This window comes from Neopsephotus bourkii, unplaced genomic scaffold, assembly GCF_033783945.1.
Source record: "Neopsephotus bourkii isolate Nb327-2 ecotype Australia unplaced genomic scaffold, CSIRO-AGI_Nbou_v1 NB_1634, whole genome shotgun sequence".
Classification (NCBI taxonomy): domain Eukaryota; kingdom Metazoa; phylum Chordata; class Aves; order Psittaciformes; family Psittacidae; genus Neopsephotus; species Neopsephotus bourkii.
In genome coordinates this window covers 1,052,352-1,074,832 of record NW_026902109.1, presented here as the reverse complement: position 1 = coordinate 1,074,832, position 22,481 = coordinate 1,052,352, and the positions used below count along the sequence as shown (strand labels likewise).

The following is a 22,481-nucleotide window of genomic DNA, read 5'->3' as shown; positions in this document are numbered from 1 at the left end:
CAAAAAAAGAATGGGCTCTGAATTGAGCCGGTGTTTTCCTTGTGTTAGACGAAACTAGGCGTTCTAGAGATACACCATCAACCTTGTTGATTAACTCTTAGCATCTGTTTTTCCTCTTGATTCTAGTTTGTAAGTGGGGGATTATGCTTGAAAACCTGAAAGTCACAGTCTTCTATTGGCAGTGGATGATTTGGATAGTCAAGTCAGTTGTTTCAAAATTCCAAGTCCATTTTTTTTGCCAGTCTCTATGTGTGTGTGCATGTTTAATACCAGCTTCCACTCAGTGCTCTCCGAGGCCTTTATATTTATATCCCTCCGTGTGAACATCCATACTCCTAATGACTTATGTCAGATTCTGCATCTGTGGACAGGGCCAATATAAATCAGAACATTGTTTCATACCAGGACATTTACTGTGCTGTCAGTATATAGAGGTGGTTGTTAAGGTTTGGTTCTGTGAGGTATTTGAGGAATTCTGCAGGGAAGAGAATAAACTTTAGTCTGTAAAGCAATAGGGCATATTAGAAGACAAACAAGTACAACCCAATTCAGTGAAGAGAGAATAAGAAGAGAAAAAACAGCACTTGCTCGAAGGTGAGATAGGATCCATCTTCTGCTTTATAATATAAAAATGCTAGTCAAGTGAATGGTGATTTATTTCACAGGACTTTCATAAATTGTATAACTATTATATACTATAAAGATGGTACAGATCATGGAAAGGGATATTTAAGTCATGGATGAAGATAATTCGCATTGTGAGCACCTACATCTACTTTCTCATGGGAAAGTGATAAAACACAGCAAAGTTTTTTTATAAGGTGACCTACCTGCCCAAGTGTTGGAAGCATTAAAGGCAGACAGCCATTTGGAATTTTATTTGATTGCTATCATAACACAACAAAAAGTTTTCTATAATGCAACTTTTACTGCATAATTTACTAGCTAACCATTATGTATCAGACTTTCAGAAAAAATAAATATCATTCATTAATTGTAGTTTTAGATTTTAAGCACAAATGTGTGTTTAATATGTGTCAATTAATACAATAAAAATTCCCCCAAAAGGGCCTTCTGTCAGGCTGGCAGAGGACGCTGCTTCTGGAAGCCCTGATTAAAGAAACATCAGCACCTGCTCTTTTAGCCAGAAATGCCTTTTTCTGTATGGCAGAAGAAGATATTTTTGGTTGAAAATAAGGGTCAGATTTATTGCAAGAAGCTGTCATTGCTTGTTTATTTATGTTGAAAGCCAAGGAGGGGTCCAGATACCTATATCTACTTCAGCCTTTTACACCTGAAGATGAGGGTCAGGAAAGTGATTTGGTTTCTGTTACCGTTTATCCATGCATTTGTTTTTGAGGAAAGTATCATAACAGAAAAGCAAGGCTTATCTTGAAACTTTTCCTTTCTCCTTAAAGCTCAAGATCAAAGCTTTTTTGTGGCTTTAGCAGAGGGTTTGAATGAACACCACCCAGTTCTTATGTTCAGATCAGTTTCAATTTCCTGAGCTTTAACTCAGTTCCTGTTGTCTGAAGAAAGGCTGGAGCAGGCCTGTGCAAACAAATTTGCTTTGTTTGGTTACTGTGGGCAGAATAGCCATGGGAAAAGACCAATGGAAAGCTGGGCTAATTGCAGTAATCAGAATTGCTGGTATTTAGGTATTAATATGGCTCCTGCAGTTAGACATGATTTACAGGGTATGCCTGCTTTTATTTGCCATTGCTGTAATTAAATTAGTTAAGCATAGTAATCACAGTAGCAGGCATTTGCCAACAGTTATCATTTAGAGCAGTTTAAGCTAATACAATTTTTCCTTTTTATCAAATAGTAGTTAGAAAACATGAATTCAGAGAAGGTAGTTAGGAAGTACTCAATTGTAGGTGGTTACCAGTGTAGCTACTGAGGGTTCAAAAATTACTTTAGAATCTGTGTAGAAATTTATTCTGTCTTTATTTTAGAGAGTATGGGGGTTACATGAAGCAAGAAGTAAAGAACATTTTAAGTTTAAAAAAAAAAAAAAATCTACTTTTGCAATAGTTTAAAAAGAAAAATAATCTGAAATGTCACAACAGCTTTGGTGTTAATACAAAGAGGTTGTTATATTGCAGGATAGAATTAACAGCTGTGTTTAGGCCCAGATCCTCACTTCAAGGTGTTTCCCACCCCACCAAGATCTGCAGTGGCCTCTTCCAGCAATTGTCCAGGCTAAAAGATGTATTAAGGCTGCTCACTGCTCTTTTCCCAGTCATGCACCTATGTTTTCCCAGGGGTAAGCACCGGTGTGTGTAGGGGGCGCTTTCTGCTCAGGCTTTGCAGCGTCGATGTCCTGCTGACACTCCCAGCACTCAGCTGTAGGGAGATTTCCAGTTCTGTCTCATTTTAGAATTTAGTAAGTTACTCTCAACTACCTCTGTTTTTGTATAGTGTTGTTAGCACATAAGAATGGGTCATTTTTAATGACTTTAATTTATGTAAAAATAATACATCAAGCTTTATGGCCCTATGCAAAACCTACAGCTTTCAAATTAAAAACCAAACAAAACCCGAAACCAACAACCAAAGAAAAAGAAACAAATCCACCACAATTAGTTCCTCTTTAACAGTACTTCATTATTTGCTGTAGTCATTTTTAATACAGTAGTTTATGTAAATAATTTTTAGATGAATTCGTGACAAATACACCGCTGAACATTTGTATGTTTAACTTAAATTAGTAATTTATTTAAAAACTTAGTTGCTTCAATTATCGTGAACAAAATTTCACTCCTCCTATCAAAGCACAGTTCTTCCCCTCTTGAAAATATTTTGTAAAGCACCCCAGTCTTGGCACTAATTATGCCATACAGCCCAGCAAGGAGCACTGGGAGTAAGAAGTAATCTAACTGCCATGGGCCAAACACAGAAAAAAATGCAGGGAGAGAAAAATACTGGTAATATGAGTACAAAATCTTGCACACAAGCTGAATTTAGAGACAAATAGGCCAGTGAAATACCAGACCAACATTTCTCTCATCATCAGAACAGTTACATATATATATATATTTGGCAATATATATATAAGGTAAATACTCTAGATTGCTTTTCCCAGCTCTACAGGGTGCCACAGTTTTGCTGGCAGCATCAACCATTCACTTTATATTCATTTGAATATAAAATCCTTTTAGAATAGGGTAATGTGTTGTATTTCTCTAGATTTTTAGAATTATTAATATGAATAGATAAAGAGGAAACTTTAGCTTAAAAGAATTCCACAAATCATTATTAAAAAGTCACTTTTAATTAGAATTAATTTGGTTAATGATATGCCATATGAATTATTCTATATGAATATGGTAAGGCTAGTGTCTGGCTAGTACAGCTGATAAGTACTAATGTCTCGAAGTAAAAAAATAGAACGATTATATTTATTCAAATGACACTTTTAACTGAGGCTTTAGTTCTTGCTTCTTAAAGACCATGTTCATATTACTAATAGCTCAGCAGGAAATACAGAGCTATGTTAAATACCATTTCTCTTGAAATCACAGCTGAGGCTGATTACTGAATTTCAAACCTACAGGCAGTTTCACACGGCTGTCTTTTCAAGCTTACTTATTTTCCCCAAACCTGTCAAAGATACACAAAACACAGATGAGAGCTTTTGAGTCTAGGCTGATGATTTGATGGAAGACTGAACAGTGGTCAGAAGCCATGGTAGTAGGACAGCTGTAGTATGTCTTGGTTGCTGGTTATCTGGATTTCCGTTTCACTCTACAACCATTGTCCTGGGCCTGAGGTGGTGGGGCAGCTGGACCAGTAGTCTGAATAACCACTTTAACTACAGTTCTGGTGGTGCTCAGAAAAAGGTTTCAGGTTTTGGACAATTCTGATGGGGATTGGTTTTATAATAACCTTTTATGTTCTCTCCTCTTTTCTGCAATTCTCTTTTTTCCCCAGAATTTTCAGTGTATGAAAAGAGCTGATTTCCATGATTAAAGACCTTTTCGTGCTTTTTGTTTACAAATATGTTAATTAAAACCAGATGTAATACTCAAAACTACTAATTTATGAATTTTGTGGTTTGAGATTTGTTTTGCATTTCATTATATTAGAATTAGTATTTTTGCTTTGCCACTGGTAGTTTCATATAACACCTAGTTTTCCCCTCAGAATTAGAACCAGATTTCCTTCAGCCACATACACAATATTTTTAATCTGCTGTATAAAAACAAACTCAAAATCAACACAATCTTTAGGGAAATTACTGGTGGAAATTGACTTTTCACTATAATGGTGTGTTATTAGCCCTTTCTTTTTATGTATTTTCTTTTACAGTATTAATCTTTCTTGTTTACTAAAGTGCATTTAAATGAAGAAATATCAGAGGTCCTAATTCTGGTAAAGAAAATGAGAGGGTTTTCTGAATTATGTCTCAGTTTATAAAGGTATTTTTTTGCTGAAAATGTTTGCAGAAAAGGAAGCTTCCCAAAATAAACACCAGTGAATCAAATTCTGTAGAAGTGTCTGACCTGTATTTGATAGAAATGGCCCTAATATGAAGCTGGCAGAGAGGTTTGGTGATAATAATAGGAGCCAGTGGAGTCTGTAATGCAGTTACATCCTGCAAGAGACTTGATTCTTGCAATATGGTTGATCAAATTTTCATTGCAGACCTTTTCTGTATTTTGTGGCCCTTTCTGATAGGCTTCATAATGTAACTTCATCCTTTGTTACTGTTTTACTATCTTAATATGCGGAACAGCAAAATAAAGCCATTTTGTTGCTACAAATTTTAACCCTAATGACGTACAAGGTAATAAGAGTTATGCTTTACTTAATCATAATCCTTGAAAGCAAACTATTTCCGTGGTTGTATACTGATCTAAAGCAATTAATAAAAATGGTTAAAATTCCAGGGTTTCTATATGTCAATACTGTGGTTACTGTTTTGCCTAGACAAATCTATCCATGCCAAATCTCTGATTATTTTCTATTCGTGCCTATAACTTCTATATTTTTTGGTACTTCCTTTTTCCTTGGGATGACAAATAAATCTTCAGAGTAGCAAGTTCTATAAAAGTGAGATTCCACTCTAGGCACCTTGAGACAGCTTTGTGCTGTGAAAGACAAATTGTCCCCTCCTTTAATTTTGCTTTTACATGTAGTCAAGAGAGCAACTTCTGTGTAAAAATAAACTGCTTTGCCAGACACAATCTTTTATTAGTTAAAATATGGGTTTGGAATCACAGAGAAATCTGTAGGGAGAAAACATATTTTGTAGAAGAAACAATCTACTTTGAAGCCTATCCGCAGTGACAACAGCACACCCTGAAACACACACATCTGCTATAACATCTGGCCTCCAACAGGAAGCTACTTGTCCTGCTAAGAATAAAATTACAGTAATTGCAAGAACACAGGTAATTTCTTAAAAAAAAATATATCTCTAGGTAATACATTGGCTTGCTAAGCTTTTACTGTAACCCCCAGTACTATTGTTTTCCTTTGCCAGTATTTAGAAAAACTACTAAGTTGTGAATTTTTTTTCAAACGCGATATTATATTATTTCATTTTACTGTGTTATTTCTAACATTTTAAAGACCGTTAGTCCTGCACATACCTTCCAGAGTAAAATACCTTCTGTCAGACTGGAATGAGGGAGTATGCCCAGGGTGTTCACAATGCTCGATCATTCCAATCCCATGAAGGATCAGCTGCATGGTCTGCATTCCCTCCCAACATACACACATAAAATCATAGAATGGTTAGGGTTGGAAAAGACCATGAAATCATGTGGTTCCAAGCCCTCTGCCATGGGAAAGGGCTCCTCACACTAGACCATGTCATCCATCTGTCCAGCCTGGCCTTGAACAACGCCAGGGATGGAACATTCACAACTTCCTCAGACAACCCATTCCACTGCTTCACCAACCTCATAGTAAAGAACTTCTTCTTTATATCTAACCTAAACTTCCCCGGTGTAAGTTTTAACTTGTTGCCTCTTGTCCTATCACTACAGTCCCTAATGAAGAGTCCCTCCCCAGCATCCCTATATGCCCCCTTCAGATACTGGAAGGCTGCTATGAGGTCTCCATGCAGCCTTCTCTTCTCCAGACTGAACAGCCCCAACTTTCTCAGCCTGTCTTCATACAGGAGGTGCTCCAGTACCCTGATCATCCTCGTGACCCTCCTCTAGACTTGCTCCAACAGCTCCATGTCCTTCATATGTTGGGGACACCAGAACTGCACACAATACTCCAAGTGGGGTCTCATGAGAGTAAAGGGGCAAATCTACTGTATCAAGCATTAACAGCTCTTGACATAGCAAAAAAAATTGTGTAAAAATGTTTCTAATTTTTTTTTTTTTCAAAATACAAGTTTGGGAACATCTCTTACTCAACATTTTTTCCCATAAGACAGTCTATCAAAACAGATCCATGTTTCCACACCTTCAGTTTTTCAACAGCATCAGAGGAAAAAGTGAACTCTCTTTCACTTTTTCTTACTACCTGTATTTCTTACAAGTTTCTGTGGAGCTGGAGTTTACTTGATTGAGCTGGGCAGAGATCAGCAATACGCTTAGTAGAGTCTATTTTTTCATAGAATCATAGAATAAGAAACTTAAGATCATCAAGTTCCAACCCGCCTGCCATGGGCAGGGACACCTCACACTAAACCATATCACCCAAGGCTTTGTCCAACCTGGCCTTGAACACTGCCAGGGATGGAACATTCACAACCTCCCTGGGCAACCTATTCCAGTGCCTCACCACCCTAACAGGAAAGGATTTCCTCCTTATATCCAATCTAAACTTCCCCTGTTTAAGTTTTAACCCATTACCCCTTGTCCTATCACTACAGTCCCTAATGAAGAGCCCCTTCCCAGCATCCCTATAGGCCCCCTTCAGATACTGGAAGGCTGCTATGAGGTCTCCACGCAGCCTCTTTGTTGTAGTACCTTTGTAAACGTGCCTAACAAATTATACATTTAAAACAGAAATTAATTAATCTTTGGCTTCATTCAGCCCTCATGAGAGGCGACTATTTTACATTTCTCAAGTCTGCACATTTCTGCAGTGTGAGGTGTAATTATGTGGCTGCACAATCACAGTGTTACAGTAGGGCACTTATCCTCTCACCCAGAAAGACAGGTATGAGCAATGCCATGTGGCAATAATACTCTGATATTGTCACCAAAATTGCCAGTGGCTTGCTTGGGATGAGCATTTGAATCTTCATTAACTGTAACTCCTGAAGCTATTGCATAGTCGTAAGGCGATTACAGTTTTTATCATTATCACCATGAGCTAAATTCAGACTACCTGCTTGAATGCAATTGTTAGTTTTAAACAGTTTCCAGTCTCATTAGCAGGGTCACCCTTAATCATGAGCCTGAAGATGCTAACAGGGATGCTAAAATGAATGGGATAGATCTGGTAGGGTTTTTTTTTCCTTTGTAACAGATGGCAGTTTCAACTGTTTCCAATCAGTTGCTGGCACGTAAACTAGGTTTTAGGGCAAGACCATTTTTGCTTGTTGGAATTTACAGATTGTTGAATATTTTTAGTTCTGAAGTCACATCTTCCATTGTACTGTTTTGGAGGCTTGACATTTAAACCAGCAAGTTTGTTGTAACTATTTTCCTCTTCTGTTTTTCTTCTCTGTATTTCTTCACTGCTGTCCTCTTTCACACAGTTACCTGTCTCTAGCACTTTTCGACTCACTGTCACCAGTTTGTTTTGCCACTGACTTTCTTAGAAATTTATAGCTTTGCATCTTCTGGCATCTGTTCCTCAAAATTAACCTCCTTTACAGACCTCTTTCCACCAGATTCCCAACTGTGAAATATTTGGACACCCTTTAGGGTAGCTGCTGTGTTGAGTGCTTGCATGAAACCCGAGTCTTGTACTAGTTACACCAGTTACACCAGAAGAAACTTACATACTTGAACAAACTGTTGCTGGTTACAGAGGCAGCACTAAAGGGATCTCTACTACTTCTAGTTTTCAGCAGCTCATATATTTTCATTTTTTGTCTTACAGACATGCAGCTTGACTCAGCCCTAGTGAGTCCTATATATTTCCAGACTTTAGCTAATGCTTTTTTCCCTGCCAGTTCTCGTAAAGGTGAAAATCAAACTGAAAAGAAAGTACCCTTCTGCTTCCTCTCTGTTTTAAAGCAAGTGATATGTTAAAAGCACTTTTTGTTGGCAGCAAAGGAGCTGTACAATTCATTCCATCGCCACTGCAGTATTGGGCTGAATTAGAACCCAGCACTGACTGTGTCTGTTGCTGTGTCTCTGCTGCCCCTGCAGTGCCAGGAATTTTAACATTTCTAATGATTTGCTGCAAGTTGTGCTGAAGGTCCTTGTGTAGGAGATGTAGCCATCGGGTATTATTGGTTTCCAAGAGAGATAGCTGCCAATAAAATTATAAAAAGTAACTGTTAATGACTGTGGTATATGCCCTCAATGTTAGGACCGAGAGCAGCATATTTCAGGCTGGTGTGACATGCTTTTCTGTAGGGTTGGAGAGCACCGTAACAGTTGTGCCTCTTCCTTTGTGGGTTGGAGGCAGCATATGGTGATGCCATGAAACACTATTTGTGTGGGCAGGCTTACGCTCAGTTACAGGAGGGTTGAATTTAGTCTGGTAACTCCTAAAATCATACATATTTATCAGTACTCAATCACAGCAGAATTTAGGAGACATCTGTATTTCTTGCACATAACAAAAGGAAGTTGTACTACTCTAATATTAAGTGTAGCTCTTTCTTTTCTTTGACAGTCATAATGCAGCTCTTGAGATGTTGTATACCTTTTTGTAATGAAGTGTCAAAAATATTTACCTTCTGGACAAATTACAAGAATAGCAGACATCCTTACCCTGTATTAAAGAAGTTGGTACATTAATGTCAGCAGCTCACAAGCTCTCTCTGGTGTTCCTGAAAAGCTGAATGTTACATGAAGTCTTGTTAGGTTTGATGAAAGCAGAAATAGTGGTGAAAGGGGAGGAAATGGAAAGAGCAGTTAAAATATTTGAAATTGGAATCTGATGTTTTTTCCAAGTTCCTCAGGCTGTTTTGCACCTGGCTTTGCTCATCTGTGTGTATATGATTTCTGGGATGGAAATAGCCTGAACTGAAATGATACTAAGGCCATTGATTTCTCTGGAGTGCCTCTGAGTTCTCAGAACTTTGAAAATCAACTGATAGCCTGTCTACCAGCTTTGGGCGTCTGAACTGCAGGATTTTACAGACTGTGTGCTTAAAATTTCATATTCCCCCTTTCACCGGAGTTTCATCAACTACACTAATGTTGCAATGTTGGTTCAGAAAGACTGACTTTAACATTTGTGCCTGTGATATTGATACCCTAATTTGGATCCAAAATTTGTTTGTCCTTAGCTGCAAACATAAACAAGTATGAAATACTGAAGGTTGTTGTGGTTTAAGCCCAGTCAGCAACTAAGTACCATGCAGCTGCTCACTCAGTCTCCACCACAGTGGAGGGAGGAGAATCGGAAGAAAAGTATAAAAACCCATGAGTTAAGAACAGTTTAATAATTTCAATTAAAAGTAGAATATAATAATAATAGTAGTAATAATAATAATACAATAATAATAATAGGAAATAAGGAGAGAGAGAGAAGGAATAAATAAGTGATGAACAATACAGTTGCTCACCACCCACTGGCTGATATCCAGCCTGACCAAAGCAGTGATTGACCTTTACAGGTAAACTCCCCACTGGGCATGATGTGCTGTGGTATGGAATACCCCTTTGGCTAGTTTGGTTCAGGTGTCTTGTCTCTGCTTCCTCCCGGCTTCTTGTGCCTGTCGTCACTGGCCAAGCATGAGAAATTGAGAAGTCCTTGATCAGGGTAAGCGCTACTGACCAACAACTAAAAACATCAGTGTGTTATCAGCATTATTCTCAAGCTGAAGCTGAAACACAGCACTGGACCAGCTACTAGGAAGGAGGTTAACTCTATCCCAGCCAAAACCAGGGCAAAGATGAAACTGATTTCCCTATGATTTCCCTCTCCGGAAGCTACCAGGAGAACTGGCTACCCTGGATTTGGAGAAGGCTGAGGTTCTTAGTGACTTCTTTGTCTCAGTCTTCACTGGCAGCACCACCCAAGTCTTGGAAGGCAGGCACAGGGACTGAGAATGAAGACCTTAGGCCCACTGCAGGAGAGGATCTGATTCGAGACCATCTTAAGAATCTGAGCATGCGCAAATCCATGGGACCTGATGAAATCCATCCGCAGGTCCTGAAGGAGCTGGCAAATGAAGTTGCTAAGCCACTGGCCATCGTATTTGAAAAATCATGGCAGTCAGGTGAAGTTCCCGATGACTGGAAAAAGGGAAATATAACCCCCATTTTCAAGAAGGGGAAAATGGATGACCAGGGGAATTACAGACCAGTCAGTCTCACCTCTGTGCCTGGCAAAATCTTGGAGCAGATTCTCCTGGAAGGCATGCTAAGGCACATGAAAATCAACAAAGTGCTTGGTGACAGCCAGCATGGCTTCACTAAGGGGAAATCCTGCCTCACCTGGTGGCCTTCTATGATGGGGCTACTGAACTAACTGATGGACAGCGGTAGAGCAGTTGATGTCATCTACCTGGACTTGTGTAAGGCGTTCGACACTGTCCCACATGACGTTCTTGTCTCTAGATTGGAGAGACATCAATTTGATAGGTGGACCACTCGGTGGATAAAGAACTGGCTGGATGGCGGCACACAAAGAATTGTGGTCAATGGCTCAATGTCCAGCTGGAGACCAGTAATGAGTGGTGTCCCTCAGGGTTGGGACCAGTCTTGTTTAACATCTTTGTTGGTGACACGGACAGTGGGATTAAGTATGCCCTCAGCAAGTTTGCCGATGACACCAAGCTGTGTGGTTCTGTTGATACACTGGAGGGAAGGAATGCCATCCAGAGGGACCTTGACATGCTTGTGAGGTGGGCTGATGCCAACCTCATACAGTTTAACTATGTCAAGTGCAAGGTCCTGCACCTGGGTCGGGGCAGTTCCAGGCACAGTTACAGGCTGGGCAGAGAAGAGATTCAGAGCAGCCCTGCGGAGAAGGACTTGGGGGTTGTGGTTGATAAGAAACTTAACATGAGCCAGCAGTGTGTGCTTGCAGCCCAGAAAGCCAACCGTATCCTGGGCAGCATCAAAAGGAGTGTGACCAGCAGGTCGAAGGAGGTGATCCTGCCCCTTTACTCTGCTCTCGTGAGACCTCACTTGGAGTATTGTGTACAGTTCTGGTGTCCTCAACATAAAAAGGACACGGAACTGTTGGAACAAGTCTAGAGGAGGCCACAAGACAGATCAGGGGGCTGGAGCACCTCCCATAAAAAGACAGGCTGAGAAAGTTGGGGCTGTTCATCCTGGAGAAGAGAAGACTCTGTGGAGACCTCCTATCAGCCTTCCAGTATCTGAAGGGAGCCTATAAGGATGCTGTGGAGGGACTCTTCATTAGGGACTGTAGTGATAGGACAAGGGGCAACGCGTTAAAACTTAAACAGGGGAAGTTTATATTGGATATAAGGAGGAAATTCTTTAAGGGTGGTGAGGCACTGGAATGGGTTGCCCAGGGAAGTTGTGAATGCTTCATCCCTGGCGGTGTTCAAGTCCAGGTTGGGCAGCCTTGGGTGAGATGGTTTAGTGTGAGGTGTCCTTGCCCATGGCAGGGGGATTGGAATTAGATGATCTTAAGGTCCCTTCCAACCTTAACTATTCTATGATTCTATCATTTCTGTTGTTACTGAAATGAACTACTATTAAAAGCTGTATCTTTATATTGAGATGGAATTTGCTAATATTAAAAAAAAAAAAGAAAAAAGAAAAAAGGTTATACTTGTGGCCCCGCTGAAGCAACCTAGTAAATCCATTTTAACACAGAAATCAACTTTTTATTGGAAGGGTGTAATGCGCATCTTGCAGGGCACCTCCAGACAGCCTTTGGCAGTTAGCTAGGCAGTCACTGTAAATGCTCTCTCGCTAGAGTGAAGACCCCTAAGGATACAAATCATATATTGCTCTTTTACGTGCCACTATGTACGTCATGGCAAAACACATGCAGCATGGGATTATGCAAACTACTATTTTTTTTTTTATTATTATTATTATTTTTTGCCCCCAGCTTCATTACCAACACATGAAGTTGAGTGTGGATAAGCCAAGGGGTTTTGTCAGACTGGTCTTTTCTGTATTGTTCATGTCTTTAACCTAAGCTATGTTGTAGAAGCTGTATTTGCTTAGTACGTGGTTAAATGCATGCTTAAGTGCATGCACACCATGATTTGTTAGGTATGTGGCAAGAAAGTAATTTTTTTTTTTTTTTAATTAGCTGCTCTGCATTAGCAGGAAATAATTTCCAAAGAGGTTCATTTCTTGTCTCTCAGCACATAGCTGGTCTTCTAGATTAATTGCATCAAATATTGCTCTTTACAAAGTCATGTGTCCCATCCTACTCCAGGCAGGCTCTCATCTTTGAATACATGGAAGATCTAAAGCTCTCTTACAACATATTGACAAAATTGATCCAAAAAGCACCATGAGAAGCCACTTTGTATGCTTCTTTAACCTACAATTTGCATATTTTCAAGGATGTTCTATTTCTGTTATTCTATTTTTTAATGTTTCCTTAGTAATGTTAGTAGTAATAATCTAGTAATACTAATTACATGGAATCTTTTATTGTCATTTTAAGATTTCCTTTGTATTTGGTTAAGAGCAGGTACTTAAAGTGAAATACTTGATTTTATATGTACACAAGGTGTTTGTGCCCAGGCAGGGGCTGAGAGGTCTCTAGGAGGAGAGGTTGTGTCTGTCCCAGGCTGGGCACAGCTGCTTCCAATGGTCCCACGGCCAGGCACAGCTGAAGTGGTGTTTTGATTTTTGTATTTGTTTCTCACCAACCAAATATTTTTTATGTGGCAGTAAACTAATTTAGTTTTGTTCAAGTTGAGTGTGTTTTGTCAGTAACTGCGATAGGTAAGTGAACACCCTGTCCTTATCACAGCCCACAAACTTTTTTATCCAGTAGAGGAGGGGGTGAGAGAGGAGCTGGGTGGCCCTTGGGCAGCTGGACATGATCATCACAATATATTAATCCGAGAATACATCAGATGAAACTGTGGTGGAAGTTAATACCTGATAAGGTCACTGAAGTCAGTGCAGTTGCTAAAGGAATGAAGGTAACCTGTTCTTCATTCCAGTCATTTATGCACCTCTTGAAAGGGCTGACTTGAGCTTGGTGCTGAACACTGACATTTAGCTCTCAAATAGTGATGACTTGTTAGCACTTGCATATCAACCTGATTTTTAGGTATAGCCATTTCCTTGCTTACTCGTGCCGTATAGTATGCTTTCTCATTTTTTTGTTACTTCAGCAATTTACTTGTCAAAAGGAAAGCCAAAATTGAGCCTGGTCCTGAAAATCCATCTGTCAAGCTCTCGTCTGCTGTCTCCTTGATGTTTTGTGGTTGTATTTACCCATACCAGTTGGATAGCAGAAGTGTTCTGAAAAAGCTCACTGATTGCATTTACCTACTGACAGACGAAACAGGGTAAATTTGACTGACAAAAAGGAGTAAATTTCAGAAATCTCATATCCTTCCCCATCTTTTCTAAAAATGCTAATAAAGGGGTTTGAGATTCACCCAAGAGGTAGTAATCTTGAGTTTAAAAGCCTTAAAAAGGCTATAGATCTAGAAAACAAAAGCACTTTAACACATTTTATATTTTTGCTTCTCACACCCAAGCCAGATAAAGTTTTGTCAATGTAAAGGAAAACAAAACATCAAAACATTTACAAAGGATGCAAGGACCATTTTAAACAGTCTGTCTCTGTGATGAGTGGCACCAGTGTCATTGTGGGAGTTCATCTTTTGGGCAGCTTTTCAGCACAATGGTGTGCTATATGAAACATAGTTGCCACCTCTACCTAAACCAGCCCAGATATTTTTGCTTAAGCACTGTATAATTTAATCTATTCCACCTTAATCCAATCAGAGTAGCATGAAAAGCACATACAGCTTTGAGTACCTGGATTATTCATATGGTACGGGTATCACTTGGTGCACAATGCAGTCACTGGGCTGCATAGATTCGCTTGTTACATCTCCTCGCTGCTATTCCTAAAGATAAAGACAAAGTAAGACTTAGTGAAAATTTTCACCTTATAGATCTTGTTTACTGACGGTGAGGAAACATTTAATGATTAATGACCATCTATTGAATGCTTAACGACCTTGCACAGATAATATTTTTTTAGATAGCAGTAGTGTATCATAATAAACAACTCTTCATGCTGCCATAAACCCTGACTAGACTGTGATTATTGTTTTTCTTTCTAAATTATGGTGAAATATGGATTTTACACAAAGATCTTCACCTTTTTAAAGGTAAGAATGTTTTTCTGTCCAACATTAGCTTAAGCCTGAGGCTGAAGAAGTTATGGCAATATTTTCATAAAAGCCTGCTAATAAAAGCTGAAGTGTCCCACATGATGAGGCAGTGCCCAAGTCTTATGAGTGAGCAAATGTACAGGCAATAACTAGTTGCGATCTTGATGGCCCCTTCCTCGATGGAGCACATGAAAGCATTATAAGGGTCCTCCAAAGCATTCCTATCTGAAGTACTGACTGCCTTTTGAACAGGAGCATGATTTGTGCAATGGAGTAGGTCTGGAAAGGCCAGAACAGGGCTACAGAGGGTTGTCAGGCACAAGGCAGGTGAAATAACATAGCTCCTGGAGCTGCTTTATTGATGCCAGTACTGTGTCCTAATTCTGCAGCAGTTCAGCAATGGGAGAATGCCAGGACAGCTTTCTGTCGTACACTGAATCTGTACATCAGGTCCAATGTGCAGCACTAATGGAATTACTCAATTTTTTTTTTATTTTTTTTTTTGCACACTCAGTGAGGGTGCAGAATATGCCTAAGAAGAGGGAGGACATTCTTGTTGTATAAATTTGTGAACTGGGTTTGCATTGCTGGGGGATTTTTCTTTAATAGTGACAAGACTTTGCCGTTGAAGGTTTCTCAGAATTAAACTGTTCTTACCTGTTCAGTTTGTTGCAGACTTGAAAAGTCCATTTATATTTTTTGTTGTTCAATTCTTTGTTTTGTAGTAGTTTAGTGCCAACACAGGAGAAAGAAATTGCTGGAAAAGCAAAACTTTGCATCAAAGTTAAATGAACCATTTGAAGTAATAGCAATATTGGCTCTTTGGGATCTAGCATTTAAAATGTCAGAGTAGAAGAAATTTGCAGGACCAATATGACTTTATTTAAAGGACAAAGTTAATGATTCTTTGCATGCATGTTTACTTTTTTTTGCCTCTGCTTGTTTTCTATTTCCTATTAGGCAGATGATAAAGATACTGGGAATTACAGTGCCATGCAATACAGACTCATCATTCCTCCAATCAAGGATGGTAAAGAAGGTTTTGTGATCGAAGCTTACACCGGGCTAATAAAAACTGCTATGCTGTTCAAAAATATGAGAAGGTCTTATTTCAAGTTTCAGGTCATTGCAACTGATGATTATGGAAAAGGACTGAGCAGCAAAGCTGAAGTACTTGTAAGTATGAGGCAAGCATTATCTTTATGGAATAATTCCTGAGGAAATTCAAACACTACATAAAGTTTAACTCCCTGCAGAACTATAGGAAGGCCATAACTGTGTTTATTTTATCTTTTTAAGTCACTGAAATACAGCATTATTTTTTTTTAACCAAAAGCTGTCTTGGCAATCTGAAACATATGTTCATGTTTCATGGCAGAGATACTGATTTCTGTAACTACACCAGACATGATATTCAGTATTTTATTTATTCAATGAGCCATTGTTAATAGTTCAATTTAGATTCTAATTGTCTGCATTAAGTATGGACCTAAGTTATGCTTTGGGTATTCTGGACTCAGATGGCAGGAAAAACAGTGCTGGGTTTATGCATGACAAGTATAAAGCAGGTCACATCTGCGTGGACACAAGCATTTACAGATCATCTCCACCTGGTCTCTAAACCAGCAAGATGCAGCCAGCTCCTATATCAAATCTGTGAAACAGGTTTAGCATGGCATTAAACCCAAGTTGATAAGCCAAGGTGAAAGCTTGCTAAACTTTGCTTTATGTTAACATGAGTTAACACAGATTCTGGATTGGAGTTACATCTGGTGTATCGTGTAGTTCAGGCAAATATCTAGCAAACAGTCTCTGAAAGCTAGAAGTCAGTTGACTTACTGGGGAGAGACAAAGTGGCCATGTCTTGATTGGCTGTGTCTTAGTTGCTTATGTCTAGAAGGGAGACACAAGGAATAATTTTGGGCTAAGACTGTACTTTAAGTTTTTGGGGAAGCAACATTTAAAAGCTGGCACTAGGTTTAGGCCTTGAGCTCATGGTTTTGTGCTGAGTAAAGGACATCGACTTAGTCCAGACAAAGAAACTATCAATGCTAAATTTCTTTAAAGACTATATAACTTGATGGATTGTATTAATATTAGCATAATGTCATAGAGATGAAGTGCATTATCTAGTTCATGGGAACACTGTCAAATGATACAGATGATAGCCATAATACTTGGTATATTGAGTTATGCAGGAATTCAGCAAGTAAACATAATGTAAGATGTCCTCATTCTTGACCTCCCAAAATGATAGGGCATTCTTATGCAATTTATGCTGTAATAGTATATTAAAATATAGCCAGAAGGTATCGACATTAAAATTAGAAAGTGAAGTATGTCTCATTAATTTATAGAGGTATCTCAAAGTTGTCTGAGTGATGAACAGTATATTCAGTGGGTTTGAGCAAGGCATGAAAGCTTAGCGTAGCTGTAGATACAATTATAGACTGACACCATCCCACCATGAAAGTTTGGGTTTGCACTGAGCATGGTCCAAAAGTGAAGATCCTTTCTAGCTAGACTAAGCTGTTCCCAGTTTCATGATCTGAATAGAATTTGTCCTGCTGTCACTGGTGTCCTGCTGTCACTGGTTGTTCAGACTAGGAGGTGTTATTCAATACAAGCTCAGGAAGCACACATAGATAAGGGAAATTAATTGAATTATTCATGTGCAAAAGAATAAGATATGGGGGAAAAGGGTAGGATTGCACTGGATGGAGATCTAGGGAGAAGACAATGACCCCAGGAGGGACAGTACTGGGAAGAACCTGAGCAGAACAAGGTATCCTTTAGAACTGGGGCCAGGAAACTTCCAAACAGCCCTGGCACGGGTCTGTGAGTAGCATAAACTGCCAAATTCACTGGTAAAATGTCTTCACACAGTAGGGGTGGTCCATGCGTTCCATGTTCCAGTCTGTTCCTGCTGGCTGGGACGGGTAGGATGTCATATTAGACATCTGTAGATCTACTGTTTGATTCCACATGATGGAATTTGCCTTTTTGGCCTCTGTGAGACAAAAGAAAGAAATAAGAAATTACATTTTAAACCAAGTTTGCTGCAAGTAAGCACTTACAGTTACTAAATGTGGATAGTAGATATTCACTATGATATCTTTAACCAAATGTTTGTTGGGGTTTGAGAGGGGTCCCAAGGCCTTTTCCTCATTCAGCTTTCAGCATAAGCTACTCCAAGGAACCCACTGGTGCCATATAATGATAAGAATGTAGGCTCTGCCTTGCTTGATTTAAAAAATGGAAAGTGCCTAATGACTGAAGCGTGGGATCAAAGGGATATCACTTGCAGGCTAGCAGTTATCAACAATTAACATGCTTTCCTTGCCTCTGCTGCAAACTTCCAGTTTGTTGTGCTACTTTTTTAATTTAACCTGGAACTTACCTAGTTCTCACCAATTTATTCTTCAGATATTTACAGACATGAGACATCTGAACATGCTGACTTCCAACCCTATAATTGAGGCTGGTGCCTGCTATTTAGTATCACGGTTACTTGGCTGTGTTTGCTATTTCAGTAGTCTGGAAGTAGCAAAAAGCATTCTAAGGAACAGTGATTTGAATGATCTCTGGTAACTATGCCCCCAAAAGCTTGCGGAGAGCAGTGACCCTGGTGCCTCAGGGAGAGACTTTGGTTTCCCACCCTTTCCATCTGCTCCCAGCATGTTTCCATCTCTCCTGGAATAGAAGGGAACACTCTCTTCCCACAGATTTTGTTACAATGCGGTTAAGTTAGACTTAGTTCCTCAGCATAATGCTGTTTGTAATAATTGAAAAATGAAAGCCTTTACAAACGTGGATAGCAAGCCAGTTAATGTTACTATGGAAACCTTACCTTTATGCTGATTTTTCTTCAACACACTTGTTTTGCTATAGCTTGCCATGAATGTGTGCTTATTCATATTTTTGCATATGAAGAAGTAGTTATAATTGTGATCCCTGGAATATCACAAGAACTATTACAGGTTTTTTTATGTGTTGCATTTAGGCAGTACTCCATGCATAGGTGCACAATGACTGGCTAGTGTAGTTAATTCTCATTGTTTTAGCATTCCTTTCAATGATCTTTGTCTAAAATTTATTTTGAGTTCATTATAATTCTCTTTTTCTTACACAGAAGTGTGTACATGCTACCCAGTGCGTCTGATGACATTTCAAGAACATTTAAATATTTAAAGTTGAATTAAGCTTCAAAGCTAGTGAATCAGTGTTTGATGTGAAAATACATTATGGTTTGTCTGCTGAAGTACTTACAGGGCTCAGGCTTCTCTTTTGAAAATCAGGGGTTGTTTTTTTAGATTTGAATTGGATAACTCTGATTTTTAAATGTATAAGGTTTAGCATTGTCCTACTTTTCCAAACTGACCTCCAGAATCCTCCATAGGGAGTGTCAGTTTTGGAGTACAATGTTTGCTGTCATGTCTATATGGACATTAGCCAAGTTTTAAGAAATGTTTTATTTTCTCCAGCAGTATGAGAAATAATGGTTCCTTTCATAACCTAAGGGGAGGTCGGCTGTGCTAGTTAAGACAGAGCTATTACAAAATGAAAACAATATTTGAAAGGGAGAAAAAAAGCATGCAGTCATTTTACTGGAAGGCATCCTTGGGATAAAAAATGTCTTGCGGAGACTAGATCAGGAGAAGTAAAGCAGAGTTTACCATCTGTGCTGAATATGATTGCATGCATATAGTCCCTTGTGCACCCTCTTCAACCTGCCATTGAGAAACAGAAAGGTTACATTGCTTTTGTGGCAGAAAATACTAATGTGAGAAATTTGTTCTGAGGTCAGGCTGTTCTTAGGTGGAATTCTGGAATTTTTAATTATTTTTTTTTAAGCAAAACACAAGTATTGGATGTATTTGAGACTTTTTTTTTCTGGTCCTTTTAGAGGAAAAAGTTAAAAGGTAAAATCTACATGGTAATGTAAAATCTACAGATCCATGATTCTGTAAGGGAAGTCTAAACTGTGAAGACCAAGTTTCATAGTCTGTCGCTATAATTCTGATGCAATCCTACAATTACAGTTCTAGTTAAATCTTTGCCTGCTGTTTATTGGTTTTGGCTGCCAAGAAAAGCAAGATTCCCAGCTCACTTACTCCTAATTAAAATGAGAAATCTGTATATCAGGGTATGGCTATGATGGCAGGAAAGTAATTATTCAATTCTTCTTGTATGGGGAGGATGCTATGCATGGGAGTGCCAATTGAATTTCACTCTTTTGTTTCCAGGTCTCTGTGGTCAATCAGTTGGATATGCAAGTCATCGTCTCTAATGTTCCTCCCACCCTTGTGGAACAAAACAAAGACCAACTTATAGGGTAATAAATTTATTTACTCTACAAATTTCAGACAATTCACTGGGTTTGTGTTTAGATCAGCAAAGAGTGCTCCCTTTTATGCCATGATCTTCTTTATTGCCAAAGACTTGAAAATGAGCAAGCAGATGTTTTGATGGGGAGCACAACTGGCTGAGTGGCAGCACCACTCCCCCTACCTCCAAATCTGCATTTTGTCCTTCCCCCAGAGACGGCAGATCTACAGCACTTCTTTGCTTGCACATTTGCCCGCTTTGCGGGCTGAAACTTGGTTTAGAGCTGCACCTAATACAGACCATAGTGGAACCTCCAAACACTGAGATCAGAAACTGCATCTGTCAGAATACAGGATATAAAACAAAGCACATCACCAAAAGGTTGAGGCAGCATGTCTTGGTGAGCTGCATTGCTTCACTATGATTTTATTCAGGTGATGTAACTGTAAGGGAAAGCAGAATTTAGAAAAATTATAGTGGTACAATTAATACCACTAGCTTCTTTAAGATTCTTTCCAACCCAAACCATTCTATATTATTATGATAAAATTTTAATTGAAAACCAATGGTTACAGGGTGTCAATATTAGAGCCTAGCAGGCATAATGTTGTGATGGGGGATGGGTAATTAGAAACCCTAATACCTTGCAATAAGAGGGAAATACTGCATCATACTGGAAACCAGCTAAAATCCTTTTAGTAAAATATGTCTTAATAGCATTCATACACCACAGCATCATCAGCTGCCAGGAGTCAGGTTTTCAATTCCAACTTCTTTTTGTAAGACAGGGACAATTTCCTATACTTTGTGTCATTAGGCATAGGATCGTGATTTAGACAATATGGGGAAGAAAATACTATAGCAAATAGTTTAGAAACATTTCTTTGTATTCTTCTGTCACTTTATTACACACTGATAAATGGCATTTCTTAGATTTCAACAGGTCTGTTCCATCCTGCCTGTTATCATACCTTTAGCTCTCCACATAATTTGAAATACTTTGGGGATGGTAATATAATCACTCACTGAAAAAGAATGTGTTGTCTGTAAATGGCTCATGTCTTTGCTGGGCTGGAAAAAAATATCAGTGGATTTCCTTCTGAAATTTAGAATGTTTCCCTTCTCCTCCTCTATTTTTAGCCAGGTGTAAGTTAGCTCTGATAGATTCTAACGTCAGAAACACTAATTAAGTTGTTCAGACAATAGTCTGTATTCACAGGGACTCCATTTCGTAGAGCTAAGAATAATAAAGGAGTTTGCTTGCTTAACACGTAAGACCTAGCTTTCTAAAAGTGCCAGGTGTCTGTGTTGGCTGGGGAGACAAAAGAACAATATATCTTTAGGGACAGTAATAGGAAATGTTTGTTTCTGCTTTACTAAGCCTCCAAGTTCACCTTGGTGTGTTGCATTGTGAATTTTTTTCTTCACAGAGTAGTTTGTAGCCTTTCTGGGCTTCTGCTTTCTTGAGTGGTGAAGATGAACACGTGTTCAGTGCCATTTGTTTCTAAGTGATGCAGGACAATCTCATGCTAAATTGGACTTGAGATCCTCCCAGTTTTGGACTGTCCTGGTGCCAAGGAACCACCAGCAAAATACTGATGTCCCTTATAGAAGGTGGTTTAAAAGCAGAATGAAACAAGCCTGGCTTCAATGAAGAGTGTCAACCACGTGACATTATTCATGGGACTGAGAGCATGAATGCTGCAACAGGTGATATGGCAAGAACAGGAAGAGTAGATAGCATATTGCCCTTTCACAATCCCTGCGAAGAGCTGCTTTTACAAACACTGGAGCGGCTTGTTTCCAGCTCCTAGCAGGTCTCAGCAGTGTTCAGTGCCTCAACAATAATTGTACCTTAACCATACCCTCACTCCTCTCCTTCGGGGCCATATCCTGCCGCAGTCTTGGAAATGGCCCAGAGCCACATTCATCAGTCTCCATGCTCCAAGAAAAGCCTCTTCTGCCAGGCTGGAGTCTTGTAAAACTTGTTTCATGCTGTTCTGGCCCTTGTGCATGGAAGTCTCTGACAGATGTGTAAATACAGTGCTTGGAATTGACGAACTTAAAGGTCTTTTCCAACCTAAACAATTCTATGAATTGTGAATGAAGCATTTGAATGATTGAAAAAGGGAGGAAAAAAAAAATAAAAAAAGAAAAAGACATTGCCAGGTTTTGAGTTCTCAAAATTAGCTTGGGAAGTCTTTACCTTCTCGAACAGTGTGAGGCTAGCAAAGGAGTGTAGCATGGGAATTTCACTTCTAAGGGTAGGCTCTTAAGGACAGCCTTTGCTGGAAGAGATTGCATTAGCTTGTTTTAAAATTGTTGCATTCTTTACTGAAAACACTTGAAGAGAGCAAGAGTTTCAGAAATAAGGTTGCATCTTTGTACTTGTCTGTTTCAAACAGAAATACACTTATTTCATTTCTATCTTCAAATTTCTTGGGTTATTTTCCCTAAGGTTTGAAAGATTTCTCTTTCCCTGTTTTTATCAAGGCTTTAATAATTCATGTAGGACATAAAAACAAATCAATAGGAATTTGTTTTTTTTCGTGGCTATACAGAAGATACAGCCACAGGCAAAGGAAAATCAAATAATTTGGACACCTTTTCAGGCTGAAGTACTTTTGTCCAAAGAGGTTTCTGAGCCATTTCAAATAATGCAGTAATTTATAAAATTAGAAGACTTTGTGTAATTCATTAACAGATAAAAAGACTACATCATTAACTGAATTGGTCACTACAGAGGTTA

General features: G+C 39.0%; 1 protein-coding gene across 15 annotated transcripts in view; it reads left to right on the top strand.

Moving 5' to 3' along the window:
* PCDH15 (protocadherin related 15) overlaps positions 1-22,481 on the top strand; it is a 460,786-nt gene that overhangs the window by 393,560 nt on the left and 44,745 nt on the right. For all 15 annotated transcript variants that reach the window (XM_061373834.1, XM_061373832.1, XM_061373828.1 and 12 more), the window contains 2 exons: positions 15,365-15,580; positions 19,651-19,739. In XM_061373834.1, the coding sequence (XP_061229818.1) occupies positions 15,365-15,580; positions 19,651-19,739 (305 nt within the window). The remainder of the gene's footprint in view (positions 1-15,364; positions 15,581-19,650; positions 19,740-22,481) is intronic.